Source organism: Acanthopagrus latus, chromosome 9 (genome assembly GCF_904848185.1).
Source record: "Acanthopagrus latus isolate v.2019 chromosome 9, fAcaLat1.1, whole genome shotgun sequence".
In the NCBI taxonomy this organism is placed as follows: domain Eukaryota; kingdom Metazoa; phylum Chordata; class Actinopteri; order Spariformes; family Sparidae; genus Acanthopagrus; species Acanthopagrus latus.
Genome location: NC_051047.1, coordinates 1,393,102 through 1,411,426, shown reverse-complemented (window position 1 = coordinate 1,411,426; position 18,325 = coordinate 1,393,102). Strand labels below are relative to the sequence as shown.

Genomic DNA, 18,325 nt, shown 5'->3' with positions numbered 1-18,325 from the left:
CCTAAAGGTAGAAAACGGGTACATGCCTGTTAGAACACAGGTAACTCACAGCTAAACAGAAACATGTGCCTACAGTATATTCCACGATTCAAAAGAGGATCAGAAATGCCATTTCTGCTGACAGTTTCTTTTGGCTATTTTGAAGTGTGGAGGAGGAAGGATATTTCATGTGGAATGTACACACAGGCTACTTATTTCATACTTTCGTGAGGTTGGCTCTTATTTTCTTGTTACATACATTTACTAATAATTTTCATTTTGAATTCACACACTTATTGAATTTCTCATTCAATCATCTACAAATCCCCCCATTAACAATCTCTCAAAGACAGATTAGTAAGATTACACCTGCACAATTACTGAAATATTATCAAAATTGCAATATTGCTAGGTTCAACATCCATGTTACAGAAGCTACAATTAAAATGTGCAACAAAACAGCATCAAAATGAAGTACTGCAGTGCTGAAGAGAATCCCTGGTCTTCAAATCTTGTTCTCCGGATGTAATAAAACGTTTGGTACACACGCCAAAGATGAAAATCTGGATGCAAAATTTGTCACTTCACATGAATTATGTGGCAATTGCAGTATCTGTCAAAATAATTTTAACATTTTTTTTTAAAACCACATCATGCATCTCATCATAATAACAGCACTGACTAAGCCTGGAACAGACTGTTTACATCTGTACTTGCGGTGTTCCCAATTTTACTAAGAGGGTCAACTTCTACAGAGGAGCAGTAAGAAGCATCCTGACTGGAAACATCACAAACTGACATAGTTCATGCATGGCCCAGGACAGGGAGGCTCTGCAGCGAGTGACATGATGCTGTTCACAGACACAAAGGACACTAACAACACCTATCCCAGGTCAGTCTGCACACCCTGTTGTCATCTCACAAAAGATACACAAGTATCCACTGCCATACCACCAGACTATAGTGCAGCTTCTTTCCTTTGTGACGCTCCTGATTTCGTCCCCATGACTCAAGCACAAAATAATTGCTTTTTCAGTGTAAGATATTAAACCACAGCCTACATATTTCTGTACAACCATGTGCTGCATAATGACCATGGAAATAAACTTTGAGAAACTATAATAATGCTGAAAAACACAACAAAGCTGCAGATATAAATAAAGACAGTTTTTGTTTATTGACCCATAAAACATCCTTCAAACAATAATCCCATTTCAAGGTAAGGTCTCTGTACAATGCTTACTAAGCAGTTTTATTTATATAGAAAACTTATGAGGGACCGTGCTTAAAATCACAAGGCTCCTTCAAATTTAATGGCAGGTACTCCAGAAAAAATTACAGCATTCCATCAACAAATATTTTCAAGCAATAAATATGCATTTATAAATAGTGTAAATTTACATCAAAATAAAAAACACAAATTAAAGTTCACTCTTTTGTCTATGTGCAACCCCTTTTCTCTTTGACTTGGCTGTTTGTCTACAAATGATTTCCTCTCCCTCACCTCTGAGTAACCAGACTCATTGTAGTTCCAGCAAAATGAATCTGATGAATCATAACTGATTTTTAAAAAAATTGGGGAACGTGTTGCAAAGAACGTGTCACTCAGCTTTTCACATTACAAAAAACAGTTTCTTCTCTTGTTTTCTGGATCAAGGAGGTGTCTAACATACAAAAGACCAGCTATGCTAATTACTCATCTCATGGAGGGGAACAAAGCTCTTGTGTCAACTCACAAACATAATACAAAAATGGAAAAAGGAAACCATCAAGTCAGTAGTCTTTGTGTGACCATGTTGCCAGTTAAAACAGAATATGTACAAAACTTTAATTCATAATTTTTATGTGTTTTTGTGTATTTTCTAGATTAGTCCAGCTGGGCCAGCATTAGAACAGTCTGGTCATGATGACAGGAGGAGCTGCCTTCCCCCTCCAGTCCACTGGGGGGAGGCACACCACTCTGGGCAGGTTGCATAGACACACAGCTTTCACGCAGCTGCCTTATGGGATAGCTACAGAATGCTGTTTGAGGACTGCCGGCTTACTTCCTGAATATCAGAAAAAAAAAGTTTCCGGAGAGTTTCCAATTAAGTCCATTGTGGTTCCAACCGTCTTCAGAACAGCAGTGTTACCATCAAGAGGAGGAAGGCAGGGGACTTGCCTGGAGAGATACAGGAAGAGCAAACACACTGAGCTCTGCAGACACAACTTACATGGAGACACTTTAATATGAGCATGAGAAGCACCATTAGGAGTCTCCTTTACATTTAAAATTCACCCAGAGGTGAAAATTCAGTCATTGTCTACTCAACCGCATGGCACTGGAAAGTTGGGTCGAGTATTTGTCCATAAAACTTTTCTGGAGCATAAAACAGCATTGCATCATTCTCCAAAACAACTGAAGTAGCTGCATTTGTTTTAAACCTTAAAAAACAACACAACAACAAAACATTACATTTGTAGCTTAGCAGATACAGTGATGACTCTGTCTTACAAAAGGATGTAAATATTATCTTTCTATGAAAGCAAGGAATCTGCGTGTGTGTGTGTGTGTGTGTGCGCGCGTTCCTCAAATATCTCTGCGGATCAGGATCAGACTGACCTGAGAGTTTCAACATGGCTGCTGTTTGGTTCAAGGGTGTGCAACGTCGCATTTGTTTGGACTGCAATGATACCGTTAATAAATGATTTCATAAATGCTTTACAAATTCGCAAGCGTCCACCGGAGCCACCACAGTCACATGCGCACCAGAGCCAATCACTGCAGAGCTCAAACCCACAACATACCTTAAGAAACAAGCGGATTTAGAGCTGCAATGGCGCGAGCTGGACCGGGATTTTGCTGGTGGTTCGGTCCTGTTCTGTTCTGTGCATCTAAACTGACTGTTGTGAATTAATGAGACTAAACAAGTCCGGACTGAGTTTGTTCCGGTCTGAGGAGATCCGGAGACGCACGGACAACAAAGTGAAATCGGAATCCGTGGATGTTTGTGTGTAGCTAGCTGCTAGCCGCTAGGCCACCCACTCGGCCCACCTCCCAAGTCGATGGACTCACCAGCGTGTCCAAAACTGGACTTAGGGTAAATAATATCCGCCACGCTTTTTCGCGAACATTGCCGTCACATTTGCTTTGAGTCTGGTGCAGGAAGAAACGGTACAGAAACGGCCTTTTGTCACGAAAGTGTCCAAGCAGCAAGTTTGGTTGATGAGGAACGGGAAGTTGTGGGAGGGACGGAGGCGGATGAATGACAGGCAGCGACTGTCGGTGTAGAGACAGCCAGAGATATTGAGAGTTGAAAGATTTGTGACATTTAGCGTGTTTGGAGTGTGTAGTTAGTGTGTTATGTAGTGTTTGGTGTAGTGTGTTTAGTGTGTAGTGGAGTTGGTTTTTTGTTTAATGAGTCAAAACAATGAGGAGATGATGAATGTGGAGCAGGCAGTACAGCTCCTCATTCAGCTGGAAGGACCTCAGGCAGACCTGAGCATTGCCTGCATTTAAACGTAAATAGTTACATATAACTTTGTACATTTTTAAAATGTATGCACATATTTAGCAAACAACAATTTATATTTGCATTATAAGCAGTAAAAATGGTTTGTTAAACATATTTGTGGTTTTCAAAGATTTTATGTTTGTGATTTTAGGTCCATTGTGTTAATACAGTATCTCAAAATAAAAAAAATAACTGTACAGTCACACATGTGAGGTTGTGCTGAAAATAATGACACCAAGTAAATAGTTTTTAAGGTGAAATATAATGGCAAAATCAAAAATAGTCAAAAACGGCCAATTATACCCTGGAATGTCGGATTTCACAACAAACCTAAATATCCCTGATGTCCCACCTTCAAACACAGCCTCATTTGGCCATCCATGAAAAAGCTACTTAACCTCCCACTTTTCTATAGGAATACATACTTCCTACAGGCACTGCACTAGTCTCTTTAAATTATGTGCACTCTGGAAAACTTCTGGAGGCTTGAATTATAGAGGATGAGCTGAAGGCGGCCACTTTTGTTTTTGTTAAAAACAAGTATGCAGCCACTTCAGTTGCCTGTGATGCTGCTGCCTGTTACATAATGACCAAATTAACAATTTGGGTGCACTGTTCTGTTAAACTGATCTACTGAAAGTCTACACTCAGACATGTGCTGCTGGTAAGTCCCTGAGAACTCAGCTCTCTCATAGTGTTGTCACATTAAACAAGGTTAACATGATTTATGAAGAAAAAAAAAAAAAGGCTGGCATTCTTCAAACTTAAAAACAGTCCAAGCCCAGAAGGTAAAGTGATACCTCACAAATTCCTGCCCATTGCTATTTTTTATTTCAGACCCTTGCAGCCTCTCTCACTCAAACACAGAGGATGTCCACTAAGACAGGGCTTGAGGCCTTTGGGGGGGACATTGGGATTGCGTAGAACACTTCTAATGATTTTTTTACCCGATACTTACGAGTGTGAACTGGTCGTAAACCTGCATGAGGTCCTCAATCTTGTACTGCTCTAGCACCACGAAGTTGTCCAGGTTGGTGCTCCCCCTACGAGCACAGTCCTGGCAGTGCACCACATATGTTTTTCTGCTGTTGCTCTCACTGGTTACAAACAGCAGGTCAAAAACCTCCACCTAGGCACAAGTAAACAAAGAGTCAATAAAGTTGAAAAGTGTCATTAACACAAAAGAGGTGCAGCAGAAAGGATTTCGGTGTCGTTTAGGATGCTGTTTACTTCACAAATGCTGCAGTAATGTGCCGGCTCATTTTGGGTCCTCCCGTGCCACACCAGCTCTTTCCCAGCAGCCAACAGCAGCTCCCGCTGCATCTGACATTGCTTCAGAGTCCGTAATAAACAGTACCTGACACAGAGAAACACACGGGTTAGGAAACACACCCAATATTAGTCATTTCATAAACCGGTTTTAAAAAAATAAGAGGAACAGTGAACAGTCTCACTTGATCATCTCGAAGAGCTTGTGGTCAGACACTTTGATGTTTCTGGCCATGTTCCAGGAGAGGTGGATCATGGGCACAATGGATTTGACACTCTGCAGTTTGTTCCACTCGTAACGCTCCACTGCCAGCTTGTACTGATGGGCTGAGGACAAAGAACCAGACGCACTCTTCATTTTTATCTGTACAGTGCTGAAAACTTGTGCTTTCAATCTGCATTCATGCAGCTGTCCTAAAGCCTGGAGGGATCTAAATGTGTGCCCCAGGCTGTGCTCTATGCCAGCAGACATCAAGACCATTACCATCCGTAAACACATTTGGAACTGCATATTAATTTATTTTACTGACCTGTGAGGGGTCCAACATTCCATGCAATATTGTTGCACCAGCCAATGGCCTGAACCCAGTGAATGGTGCCTGTGTTAAGCCACACCAAGTCCCCAGGACGCTGGATGAAGCGATAAACAGGCACATTGGTCTCGTAAAGGTCCTCCAGGTTGGGCCACCAGGATCCCATCAGGAAGTTAATGTTGTTCCTGTAAGAGGAGGTCAAACAAAAACATATGTGGTTATCGGTGTCAACTCTGGGGACTGAAACTGGGGAAGAAACTATAAACTCATCATTCACGTGACCTACTTTTCACAGAAGTCGTTGATGACACCCCAGTACGTTTCAGGTACAGCAAACCACTCACAGTCTCCAGGACCAATGTTGATGTTCACTGAACAGAAATTGTTGTTTTCTTGGTGACCTACCAAAGAAAAAGTTTATGGTAACTAAAAGAGTAAGAAAAATGACAATGCCAACCACAGTGGTATTGATTTTGTGTATGTATACCTGGTGTCCTGCTCCCTGGCACCTTCATGTAGAGCTGGACAGTGTTCATGCCCAGGATAGTGTGTCCTACGTGACTGAGCAGGTTACCGGCTGACACCACCCTGGCAAAAGCTGGCAGTTTAGACAACTCCTGAAGCTGCTGTTTCCACCTGTTAAGAGCAAAGTATGACAGTAAAGGCGCTTTATTCCCTTTTCCCATCAATCAACATGATGTGAGGAGAAGATGTTTATAGTTCATGCCACCAGATATTTTGAGTGAAATTCAGTCATATGTATGCAACAGTTCACTCACTTCTTTTCATCGGACAGGTCGATGTTGGTGCCAAACTTTATGTGTTTGAAGGACCCTTTCCTACGCCGCATTGCACTGAGAGAGCATAAGGGTATAATGTAGATAATAACAGAAGACAAATGAATACACTGACAATTTCATCTGAGGAGGCAGAATGGCAGAGAAAACTCACCTATCTGAAGAACCTGCTTCTGTTTCCATCTCCTTCTTCTTCTCATTCTCTTCCTGTTAGAACAAAAGCATTTGATATATGATTAACTTTTAGAAATAGCGAGACCTCTGTTATTACAGCTGTACACTTTCATTTTCACCTCTGAAAGCAACACACACTACATTTGCACCATTCTTACATCAATAACAAAAATGGCTGGTAACATATACCATATTTACACCAAAATTGACAGGTGTATGCAGGGTTTTTTTTAAACATGGGTAAACCAGCTAAAAATAGCTGATTGACACCTTCCCTATTCCAAGTGAGCCAGTTTGCCTTGACAACGTTTGTCATTCTAAACACATTGGAAAACCATGAAGTAGTAAAAAGCAGCAGTGTGCATTGGATCAGGGATATAATATATCATTATTCAAAGGTTTATGGGTTCGTTATAAACGCACTGTTTCAACTCAGTTTCAGTATCAGTATCTACAGTATTACGTGTGTGTATGGTGTGTAACCATGTCCAACTGACCCGCAGAGACTCCTGGAACGAGGATGCCTGGTACTGAGCGTATTTGATGATGGTGGTGTGGGAGCGGCTGCTCTCACAGCGCCACATCTTCTTACTGCCACTGGGGTCCCAGTTCTCATCGGTGGGCTGAGCTAACTGGGTTCGCACCTCCACCAGATGGTCTGGATTGGCCTCCACCAATGTCTTAGTGGAGAATAGGCCCAGATCTGCATATGTACAATGGAAAGGAAAAAAAAGCCAAGTAGGAAGAGAGCAAGGTAAAAATTTATTTAAAAAATTACTTAAAATCTAAAAACAATCATAAGATTTATGTCAATTACTTTATTTTTTAGTCATAAACGAAACAAATTTCTAATATTTTGTTATTGTCATCTTCCAGCTGAGGGAGAACAAGCTCAGAGGTGATTTCATCTCACTGCAGCCCTGCAGTGGGGTTAGAGAGCAGGGCAGGTGGTTGTAGGCTGTGTGGTTCTTTCAATTTTGTCTTATTAGAATTGTGGCTTTATAACTTAAGAAAATAAAGAGAACAATCTGTCAGATTAGCACATTACATAAGAGGGCAGCAAGTCATTGTACCAGATGTTAGTAAAATCTTGGCAAAGCCAACTAGTTTTCTCTACAGCAAACACGTGCAATAACAGATTTCACTTGCAGGTGGTGCTGTTGTCATATATGTCAAATGTATCCACATACTTCCTTCTGTGATTACAAAGACACACCCACAGAGCCACGTGAGACTGGAAAAAACAGAAACATCCAGCTGCCCATGCTCACAGCGGCTAGCGCCATCACCGGCAAAATCAAACATCAGCTACATTAACTCATTTAGATGCTTGAAACTGAAAAATATCTTTGGTGCACTTCAGAGTGAGTATGTTTCTTGCATCTCTGGAACAGCCTCGTACCAAGCTTAAGTGCCCCAGCCAGTCCTCTGATGACGGTGACCGGGTTGGCAGGGTTGGTGCAGAATTGATGGAGGGGAGGGTAGAAGGCGTCCCTCTTGTTTTCTAGCTGTATGTTAGAGAGGAGACATGGGAGTGATCAGGGAACGTGGACTAAATCTACACATTAAAGACGAGTTGACTACGTGCGTTTGTATTTAGTGCTTACTGCTGCCAAAATACTGTTGCTCAAACATTACACACAAAAACATCATGAATGCTTCTCCTTCTATGGTGTGGCTGCACGCACATAAATACTGGGTGTCGGGGGATTGAGTTTGTCCTTTGGCAGTGGAGGAGAGGGCGCGCGAGGAGGCCGTGGTGGAGGGCACTTATCCAGGAGAATGCTGCTGGTCGACAGGCCGTTCTTCCCGAGGTTCCTGCGGGTAAGAGGTAACAGTCAGTTTATCAGCTCAGGTAAAAGTGACATATGCACAGAAAAGTACAACACATCAGAATGTGTAGAATTAAACCAAACTATGCATCTGCAAGCAAACACAGCATGTGTACAGCGCACTTTTTACCCCATGTAACCTTGTTCTGTCCACACAACACCAAATTGTGTTACATCATTTCAATGAACTTACAAACCTTATAACACAGAACAGACAGACTGATAAAACTCAGCTTTTGGACAGGTGGTTAAGTTAGTTGACAGTATCAGAACACCCCCCTCCCGCAAATTTTTTTCTCATTGGTTGTAGTATGACTACGTTTTTTCTACCTGCATGCTTTGAGCACTTCACTGGAGCTTGGGTAGATGGAAACCGAGGACCAGGGTGCCAGACCAGCAGGGACAGTGCATCTCTGAGCTCCTCCAGAAGACTGTACCTTCAGAGGGCTATATGAGTCCTCCAGCCCCTTCCCATTGACTGTGGGCCCCTGGCTGTCTGTGCTGGACAGGCTGTTAAGGCAGGAGAGGCTGTTGGAGCTGTGAGGGTCTGCAGAGTGTGGCGAGGATGTAGCGGTGGCTGAAAGTGGCGAGGATGCCACTGTCTGCTCTGACACTGGCTTGGCGGCACTGTGAAGACCCGGGTGGACGTTGTTGATTTTCTCTGAGGAAGGACCGCCGTTACTGTAGTTATTGTTATCATCATTACTGCTAGCATTGGCTTTTCCCTTTAGCAAGGCTGAGAGCTGAGGATTGTCTGAACTGAGCACGCCGGGGGCAGGAGAACCAGGCTGAGACAGGCTAGCAGAGCTGTCAGCCACCCGCTGCTGGACGTGATTAGTCAATCCCTGCGTGGGGGTGGAGCTGGGACTTAGGGCTGTCCCTGTGGGATGCCTGATGGCGACTTCCGGTCCTGATGGCAAGGTGGCAGCTGCATTGCTGCTGCCATTTTTGCCCCCTGAAAGCGTGGTGTCTTTGGTGTGGACCCCTGAGGTAGTAGCGGAGTGGGGAGGTGAGGACAAGTGGTTGGGTGTGGTTTGGGGAGAGGTGGGAGATAAAGAGGAGGCTGAGGAGGAGGCAGTGCAGGGCCCAGAGGAATGTCCAACCTGATTCAGAATGCCAGAGGAAGAAAATGAGGTCTGAGGGGAGGAGGAGGAAGAGAAAGGGGGTTCTCCATTGGGACCTGCCGAATGTGAACCTGGACCTTTTTGAAGCCCCTGGACAGAAAGAAAGAGCAAAAAATACACATTGAGAAACACATACTAAGTTATACTTCCTAGAACAAAAACGGGAGAATTTTACACTTCTACACCAACAGCGTTTAAACGACACTGACTTAAACTAAACCTCTTCTATGTTAACAAAAATAGAATGGCAGGACATCCAGAGCCTGTGGAGGCACAGAGAGGCAGATGTGAAGCCATATGACTGACAGCACGAACCCTGAAACACTAAAGTTACCCAAGGGATACCTGAGTGGTAGTGTTGCGTTGTTGGCTCCTCCAGGTCTCGTCTGCATGACTGGGACTACTGGTAGTGCTGCTGGTGCTGGGGTGACTGGCGGCTGTGCAGTTGTGAGGTAGAGTGTTCTGCTGCAGGTAAGGCACGTTTCCATTGCTCGCGCCACCGCCTCCCAGTCCCAGGGCGTGATTTTTGTCATGATGTCCCAACAGCCCTGCTGAAGGACTCGAAGAGCAGGATCCATTGGCTGTGGGCTGGGTGACACACGGGGGCCGTATGGCTGTGTGATTGAGGGGGGAGGTGCGGGAGAGGCCTGCATGGTGGTTAGAGGACTCAGCCAAAGGACCATTGGGAAGGCCGGGCCGCGGCTGGCCACCCGCTGCCGCCTGCTGCCTCATCTGACACAGAGAAGAGAAGCAGAAAAGATTAAAAGCAAACAGTAAAGCTGACCAAGTTTTAATAACTGCCTGTGCTGCATGTGTGTACCAAGGTTACAAAATAAAATCTAGGGCTGGGCGATAAATCGGCAAAATCGATTAATTTTAGTTTTTGGTTTAGGACGATTTTAAAAAATGAAAATCGATTTTTTATTTAACTTGCTCCGCCGCCGCTCCTTATGGGCTCCTGTAGTTCATAGTGAGCTCCACCCTCCCCTCCGCATTGCCTTTCCACAGAGAAACAAACACAACATGCAGCGAGGAAAGGGTTTGTTCCTGAAAAGCCACTGTCACGTTAGTAGCTTGGTTTTGTGGCGGCGGACCTCAAACAAACCACCGTCCGCTGCAAAGTTTGTTTAAAGACTGTTGTAACTAAAAGCAGTGGACCAAACCATTTGTTTCACCATGTCAAACAGACGCAGATCACAGTGGGACACTTGTTGTTCACTACGAGATGTACAGACCGTGGCAGCCCACAAATATCTGCTAAAAAGCAGCCAACATTAGCGTAATCACTTTATCATTGTGTCCCATATGAGAAGGAGTCCCGGGGACAGCTGTTACGGATGCAGTCACGTTGCATATTGCTAAAGACATGCTGCTCATATATACAGTGGAAAAGCCGGAGGTTCATCCACATGCTGAAAATGTTAAACCCAGGTTTGTCTTACGAAGCCACAACGGGGCATAATGTCTAAAGCCAGAGGAAGCAGACAGGCTCGTCTACTTGGCCAAAAATAAAGTAAACAGACAGCGAGCACACACCTCATGTCCTGTACATCTACCAACATGTCATGTTTACTACGCAATGCATGCAGATGTTTAATCTACTTCACATAGCTTCAGGGATATAAAATACTTTTTGTAAACAAAAGGCACCTTTTGATAAATAACATATTTAATGAAGGTTATATTAACACTTTATCAATACCAATATGGAGACTGATCTGTGTTTATAATAGCAAGCAATCTGACATGTTAAATTTGCTTGCAAAAGCATTTTTATTAAATAGGGGCAGTCTTTTCAAAAGGATGCACTTTTATTTATTTTTTCAAGTGAGTTTGAAGCTGCACTGTTTACAATGGCAGGGCAAATTTGTTGTAAATTATAGGATTAAAATAAAAGCAATTCTTTTAATAATTTTTTTGTAATTTAAGTTTGTTCTTGAGAAGAAAGAAAAAAATCTATTACAATCGTAAATCGAGTTTGGTGTGAAAAAATCAGAGATTCAATATTCAGGCCATATGGCCCAGCCACAGTCACATGGGTTTAATAAACAAAACTATGTTTTTTGAGTCCTTGTGCTACATGTATTAAAAAAACAAAACAGTTTGTACCTGCTGCTGATGCTGCTGCATGAGAGAGAACTGGTTCTCCAGCTGCTCCAGCATCTGCACCTGGGGGGGCTTGAGGTTTGCTTGGTTGGTCCGCAAGTGATCCAGGTGCTATATATTTCACAACAGTGTTAATGAATTAAAATATATATGTATAGGTATCATGTATTAATGCAGCAGCTCACCGACCATGAACCACCACATCTATGATTTAACTGAAGCTAGACACCTTTGTTGCATCTCTCTTCCTCATTTCCTCCTCACAGATGTATAGTATGCCTCAGAACACAAGTCAAGTTTTAGTTTATTTCCATGTCTGTCCTGACTGATGATATATGGAGTGACGACTTTGAAAGAAATGTATTTAAAGGTAATAAGTGTGATTCCTTGTGAGGTGGAAGATTAGTGTCACCAAGTCAGTATCTGACAAATGTAAAATATGGCCACCATCTCCCCTTTTGTTCCCGAGTTATGGCGTTGAATAATGTCCAGAAACATGTTTTAGAGGAACATTATGATGCCACAGTGAAGTTGTCCTTTAAGTTTTTTGATAGCAACTTCCATCACTCCATCATTTTAACCTGTGAGACATGTGTGTGGATATTTGTGTCAAATTTAAAGGGCAGACTAGCAGCGCCAAAAAAGATTATGCCTCAAGCAACGATTATTACCACACGGAGGGATAAAAAGACTATATGTGCCTTAATCACTGATCCACAACTGTCACAATTCTAACTGTGAAACTTTGACAATATAACTGCGCTCCTGACATCCCAAAGAAGACCTTTAAGTTATTCAGCTTCTCAATTATCAGCTCATGGAATTATCTGATAACACTGTCTTTTCTCTTCTCATGTGGAAATATATTTAGATGCATTTTGGAGGAGGTTTAGGAGCTATGAGCTCCTGTTAAGCCACAGACACAACATGCTTTGGCTACTTGACATATGCCATAACCTGGTTAGACGTGAGTATGTATCTAGGCTCGGGCATGAAGTACAAGTTCAACGCAATACTCAAAAACACATCTGACTCATCAAGGAAAGTTTCTGTGTATCATGGGTCTTTCAAAAGACCATTAATATTACACATGCAAAAAAATGCACTTGAGACATTTCCCACCTGTAGCTTCTGTGGCGTTAGGTACCAACTTGGGATCTGCTGTTGACTGGGGCTGTTTGCCCACGAGTCTGTAGCACCCTGTAAGTAAGACAGAACAATGAGTTACATGGCTTCTCACTTGTCATGCAGAACAGCCATGTTAATGTTTTTAGATGTACCTTGGCTGGGCTGGTAGTGCGTTTCTTCTTGGCAGGACTGGCCTGTGGATCTGTGTGATTGCTGGCAGACTGGGCTCCCTCTCCCTTACAGGCCTAGAAAGCCATCGCAGAGACACAGCTTGTAAGGTAGTGCACTAACAATAAAAACAAAGAATTCTACTCTTCATGTTAACTACAATTCAATATTAGGACTAACAGTGTTTCAGAGAAGGGCCAAGACACAGACATAAAGGCAAATTCTCTACACAGTGACAGAGGACGCACTTGATGCTACATTTATGGGCACAACCATTTGAGCATTTAAATACTGCATGTACCTGTATGAAAATACTCCGATATATGGTTTGTGTTATCACCTTAATCTAAGTGACGGAGGTTGATTAAGGTCATATTCACAGGATTCATGCTATGATTAAGATATGGGACAATGCAACATTAGTTGCATTAGTAGAGGGTTGTTTGAGCATGCAGACAATATTCTTCTCTCTTAAGAGTTTCATTGCTTTTTGACACTTTCTCAAAACTCTGCAATGGGTTGGAACATCAATAATGTGTACATGTTAAACATTTGGTTACATCTACTCAATCACACTTCAAGCAATACACTGGAGCAAGTAAAAATGACCTAAAAAATAATCTGTTCAATTCAAATTTACATTACTCCCATTCCTCTGTGTTTGTTAATGCTGCAGATCAAACAAGTGTGTATGATGGAAATTATGTTATTTGTAGCCAAAAGAGGATGATGTCAATGTTAAAGATTATGATGGACAACATGACTGAAAACACATCAGAATGTGGAAAACACGAGGACTAAATAAAACTGATGTGTTGGTGGTAGGGTCCGCCCTCAGATCACATAGCTAACAGTAGTTTCAAAGAGGGATGTGACAAGTAATAACTATTTATGCCAATTCTACAACTTATTTTAAGAAAAAATAAAAGATGGTGTCAAATACATGACACAAAAATAACAAGCATTTATACTACCTGTTATATACTGTCTTTATAAAGCATGCATTTTCACCCTGACCATTTGCAAAAGTATACTACATTGACTGCACAAGATTTTCATTAAAGATAAGAGTTGTGGGACGTAATGATTCTTTGTAACAGTGGCTCATAATTGTAACTCCAGTCATGTTACAGAGAGACACTGTGAAGGTCAACTACAGGCTAGTCAACAGATTATTGAAATATGGGCCTTGCTCTAATTCTTACAGATTGCATCCCCTTTTGTATTTAGTCCAGAGGTCCATATCGATGTTAACCAGAATTTGAGAAACTTCAGTATTGTCTGAAGTGGATAAAACATCTGAAAGCATCAGAGCAAGGCCTCAGCATTCATAATCCTCATAAATTTATTGTTCAAGTAATTTCCGGAAAGTTGGAGCCTCTAGTATAAGCTGGATCTCACCTGCTGTGCCTGTGCAGTGTTCAAGGCCCCCTGCCTGGACGTGAGTTCAGCAGGAATGGGTAGGCTCCACGCCTCCTCAATACTAGGAAGCATTTTACTCTTATTCTGCAGACTACCTGGCTGTAGGTTACACAACTGAGCCTAGGAGAAATTATGTAAGACACAAACTTTAGTGCTGAACCTGGGTTTAACAAGAAAGGCACTACAAAGACTACTGCTTACTTGTACATGGTGTTTTAGTTCACCATATGCAGAACAGAAATGTCAAATGCCATGAAGGTATGCTTTACAATTGCACGTGAGAAAAAAATATGTTTAAACACAACAATATGAATAATTATTCATATCTCAGTGGTCAGAAATCAAAATGACAAAACACAATCTGCATTTTAAAACGCCGATTGCCTTGGTAATAAACACTTATATAAGTGTACATACATACATATCCACCCACCCACCCACACCCACACACACAACAACATCTACCAAACAGGGTTGGTTGAAGGGTGTAAACAATCGAAATGCCAACCATACCTGCAGCAGTTTGATGCGTTGTGTGAGTGCAGCAGTGTTAAGGCAGGCCTTGCTGCGTGTAGCATTGATGTAGCACTTGATAGCGTCATGCGGCTGGCCGCAAGATTCGTAGAGGGTGCCCAGATCCATCCAGGCAGCTGCGTGGCTGTGGTCCAGTTGAACAGCACAGATGTAGGCCTGCAGTGCATCCATAGGCTGGTTCTGCTGCTGGTAGAGCACCCTGAAGACAGAGGCAAAGAGGGGAGATCATTCTCTTCCAGGATAGAGGTTATTTGTCTGAGCTATCCCATCTCTCATCGAGTCCCAGAGGACATCTATCATCCATCCATCCATCCATCCATCCATCCATCCATCACCCACTCCCTATGTCGCCCTGCAGTTGGTATGTCTCCATGAGGTGTTCGGAGAGCCACCTCAAACCACTGAAAGAAACTTAATTGATGGTAGCATCCCCATGTTTCTGACCTTTACTATGCCTCTCAGTATATCAATATATTACAAGTCCTGCCCTTACCCTATGGAGCACCATGTGTCTGCACTGGCCTCTGACTTGTCAATGGACTGACGGTAAGAGATGAAGGCATCCTGCACCTTCCCAATACTGGAGTAGCACCTGGAGATGAAAAAGTTAATAAAGAACATAAAGGCATGAGATATGAGAGACACAGGGATTGTCAACATCTGCTCATATGAACAAATACAAAGTTCAAGGACAGCACATTAACTTTTGTTGCATAAAAACGAATTTCTACTTTTGCTAACAATTCAAGTCACTTAGGCTGATGGCCTTGCATTTGCTTGAATCTATGAGTCCTTTTACACGATTATAACTTAGAATACATTTATTCTTGGCTTTCCAGTTCATGTCATGGATTCTCAGCCTCTACAACTGCATTTGTTTTACTGGTTTAAGTTGAGACCTCCACTAGTTTTCACAGTTATTTGGTCCTGCATAAAGAGCCGAGTGTCAAAAGTCTTTGTAAATATAGCTCCAGAGCTGAAAAAACAATTTTTCAAGTATTGTTTTAAAATCCTTGAAAGTGATCAATGCTTAGTGTTAATATGCATTGCGTACATACATTCGTACAATAGAACCAAATCAAAGCTATTATATTACCCCTTGTTCATTAAATAATTTCTGAAAATACCTATTTTTGACTCACTGTATTATCACATCTAGTGGATTTAATGTATTGGTTCATATTGTTACTGTGCTGACTTCAAGGTTTTCTATCTTTTATCACTTTTCCACCAAAATTAGCAGGTCTACAAAGGTTGTTGTTGTTGTTTTTTTTCCTTTAATGTAGGTCAAAAACAGACCCACTGTTTAAGTGTCTGTAAAACGGTGGATACATTTGTTTGAGCGTGACAACCTCTGCAAATGACTTGTTTCACTGTCATAATTTTAAGCCACTCAACATCTAGAAAATCTAGAAGAGTTGCATGTTTTAATCATCTGATCCCCCTTCAAGTTAGCCAGGCACCTAAACTGGAAGTTATTCGGGTCAGTTTGTGAACCAGGTATTTTCATAGCTGAAAGGTCAAGCTTCTTTGGCTTCAAAACACCACTGAGCAGCATTCATAGGAATGAACAGAGCTCCATCTCCAACACTGTGTCCAGTGATAAAACGTCCTCAATAGACCGCATCTTAAATTCCTTCCTTATTTACGTGGCACCACCAGATAACCACCATGAGAATGGGTCATCACTATACGCAGCAGAATTTAGTGTGTTCACCTGGGTCTTCCATTTAGGTCAAAGGTAAGCTGAGCCTAGGCGAAACCTGTGTCTACAGCAGGGTCAGTTAACCCAGGTGTAAATGCAGTTTTTACACAAAAAGGCTGATATTAGCAGGTTTAGGTGGAATTTCTGACCTGTGGAAAAGGGGTATTTGTTAAAAACCCACCGAGACAGTTTTTAATCGGGCTCAGGAAATGTGCAAGTTAAAGCTTGATTTGTTGCATACTGGATGATGTCATCCTGTTCTGTGACCAAAATATGAATCTCGATTAATAAGCTCAGTACACATACTATATATCATTTCACAATTTCAAAGTTTTTGTACAAACTTCTGGCAATGTGGGACGGCATTTGTTCTTGTGAGGGTAATATAGGGCCCTATGATTCTGCGATTACGGAATTGCGAACGGAATGGTGGAATTGGCTGATTAAAACAGAATCTATTTTTGAAACGGAGAATATCGCGGAATTTGACATAATTTCACTGAAATAATGTTTTCATGCGGAAGAGGAATGTATGTCTGGGCAAAACTGGGAGGTACAACAAGGCTCCTCCACAGACTGAGCTCCCCCGTCAAAACAATTATAAGCATCGCGAAGCGGCTGCCCACGGCTCTGTCTTCATCGGCAAAAAAAACTGATAAACTTGACATTTACCCATCAGTACAGAGCTGAGCAGTTCCCGAACGACATATATGTGGCAGGTGAACTGTTGTTTTGCAAAGAAGCAGCATCATAATTAAAGATGTTATGCGTGAGAGTTAGCCACCTGTCAGATTCATGTTATCCCCATTTGTTTTCAATGCTAGCTGGTTTTGCTAACTTGACATAATGTCACAAGTATAATTCTCATTTTTTTGGGTCATCTTTGCTATTCTTTTTTTCATTTACAACTTAAATTTTCAGAACAATTTTGGTATGCAAACATTTACTGGATCTGCCTGAGAGCTGACCATGTTTTTATTCAATGAAACCATGACGAAGTCAAAATGTTTTTGATGCACTTCAATGTACTGTACAGTACAGTCTTGAGGAAACGTGTTTGTCACCTCAATACATTTAGGGTGATTTCTATTTAATAGAGTCATCTCTCTATAAAAGCAAGGAATCTCTCGCTCTGTGTGTGTGTGTGTGTGTGTGTGTGCGTGTGTGTGTGTGTGTTCCTCAAATACCTCTGTGGATCAGGATCAGACTGACCTTAGAGTTTACACATGGCTGCTGCTTGGTTCAAGGGTGTGCAACGTCGCATTTGTTTGGACTTCAGTGATACCATTAATAATTTATTTCATAAATGCTTTACCAATTCCGCTAGTATTGCTAACCATAGCCACCACAGTCATGTGCGCACCAGAGCCAATCACTGCACACCGTAGCCACGTGTGCACCAGAGCCAATCACTGCACACCGTAGCCACGTGTGCACTAGAGCCAATCACTGCAGAGCTCAAACCCAAGACATACCTTAAGAAACATGCAGATTTAGACCTGTAGCGGCGCGAGCTGGACCGGGATTTTGCCGGCGGTTCAGTCCTGTTCTGTTCTGTGCATCTAAATTGACCATTGTGGATTAATGAGACTAAATGAGACCGGACCAAGTCTGTTCGGGTCTGAGGAGATCTGGAGACGCGGACAACAAAGTGGAATCGGAATCTGTGGATGTTCGTGTGTAGCTAGCTGCTTTTTTGCGAACATTGGCGTCATGTTTGTTTTCTGTCAGGTGCAGGAAGAAATGGTACAGACGGGCTTTTGTCACAAAAGTGTCCAAGCAGCAAGTTTGGTTGATGAGGAAGGGGAAGTTGTGGGAGGGACGGAGGCGGATGAATGACAGGCAACGACTGTCGTGTAGAGACAGCCAGCAATATTGAGAGTTGAGAGATTTGTGACATTTAGCGTGTTTGGAGTGTGTAGTTAATGTGTTATCTAGTGTTTGGTGTAGTGTGTTAAGTGTGTAGTGGAGTTGGTTTTTTGTTTAATGAGTCAAAACAATGAGGAGATGATGAATGTGGAGCAGGCAGTGCAGCTCTTCATTCAGCTGGAAGGAGCTCA

At 42.3% G+C, this 18,325-nt stretch overlaps 1 protein-coding gene across 4 annotated transcripts in view; it reads right to left on the bottom strand.

The window, feature by feature from the left end:
- Window positions 1-1,131: 1,131 nt before the first annotated feature.
- Window positions 1,132-18,325, bottom strand: part of kdm6a (lysine (K)-specific demethylase 6A) — a 60,559-nt gene continuing 43,365 nt past the window's right edge. For all 4 annotated transcript variants that reach the window (XM_037110237.1, XM_037110238.1, XM_037110236.1 and 1 more), the window contains 20 exons: window positions 15,054-15,152; window positions 14,540-14,759; window positions 14,006-14,146; window positions 12,589-12,681; window positions 12,431-12,508; window positions 11,312-11,419; window positions 9,548-9,934; window positions 8,409-9,292; window positions 7,935-8,064; window positions 7,649-7,754; window positions 6,744-6,949; window positions 6,227-6,279; window positions 6,055-6,129; window positions 5,763-5,911; window positions 5,562-5,676; window positions 5,273-5,460; window positions 4,928-5,069; window positions 4,704-4,830; window positions 4,432-4,602; window positions 1,132-2,140 (listed from right to left, as the gene is read on the bottom strand). In XM_037110237.1, the coding sequence (XP_036966132.1) occupies window positions 2,114-2,140; window positions 4,432-4,602; window positions 4,704-4,830; window positions 4,928-5,069; window positions 5,273-5,460; window positions 5,562-5,676; window positions 5,763-5,911; window positions 6,055-6,129; window positions 6,227-6,279; window positions 6,744-6,949; window positions 7,649-7,754; window positions 7,935-8,064; window positions 8,409-9,292; window positions 9,548-9,934; window positions 11,312-11,419; window positions 12,431-12,508; window positions 12,589-12,681; window positions 14,006-14,146; window positions 14,540-14,759; window positions 15,054-15,152 (3,499 nt within the window). In that variant the 3' untranslated portion in view covers window positions 1,132-2,113. The remainder of the gene's footprint in view (window positions 2,141-4,431; window positions 4,603-4,703; window positions 4,831-4,927; window positions 5,070-5,272; window positions 5,461-5,561; window positions 5,677-5,762; window positions 5,912-6,054; window positions 6,130-6,226; window positions 6,280-6,743; window positions 6,950-7,648; window positions 7,755-7,934; window positions 8,065-8,408; window positions 9,293-9,547; window positions 9,935-11,311; window positions 11,420-12,430; window positions 12,509-12,588; window positions 12,682-14,005; window positions 14,147-14,539; window positions 14,760-15,053; window positions 15,153-18,325) is intronic.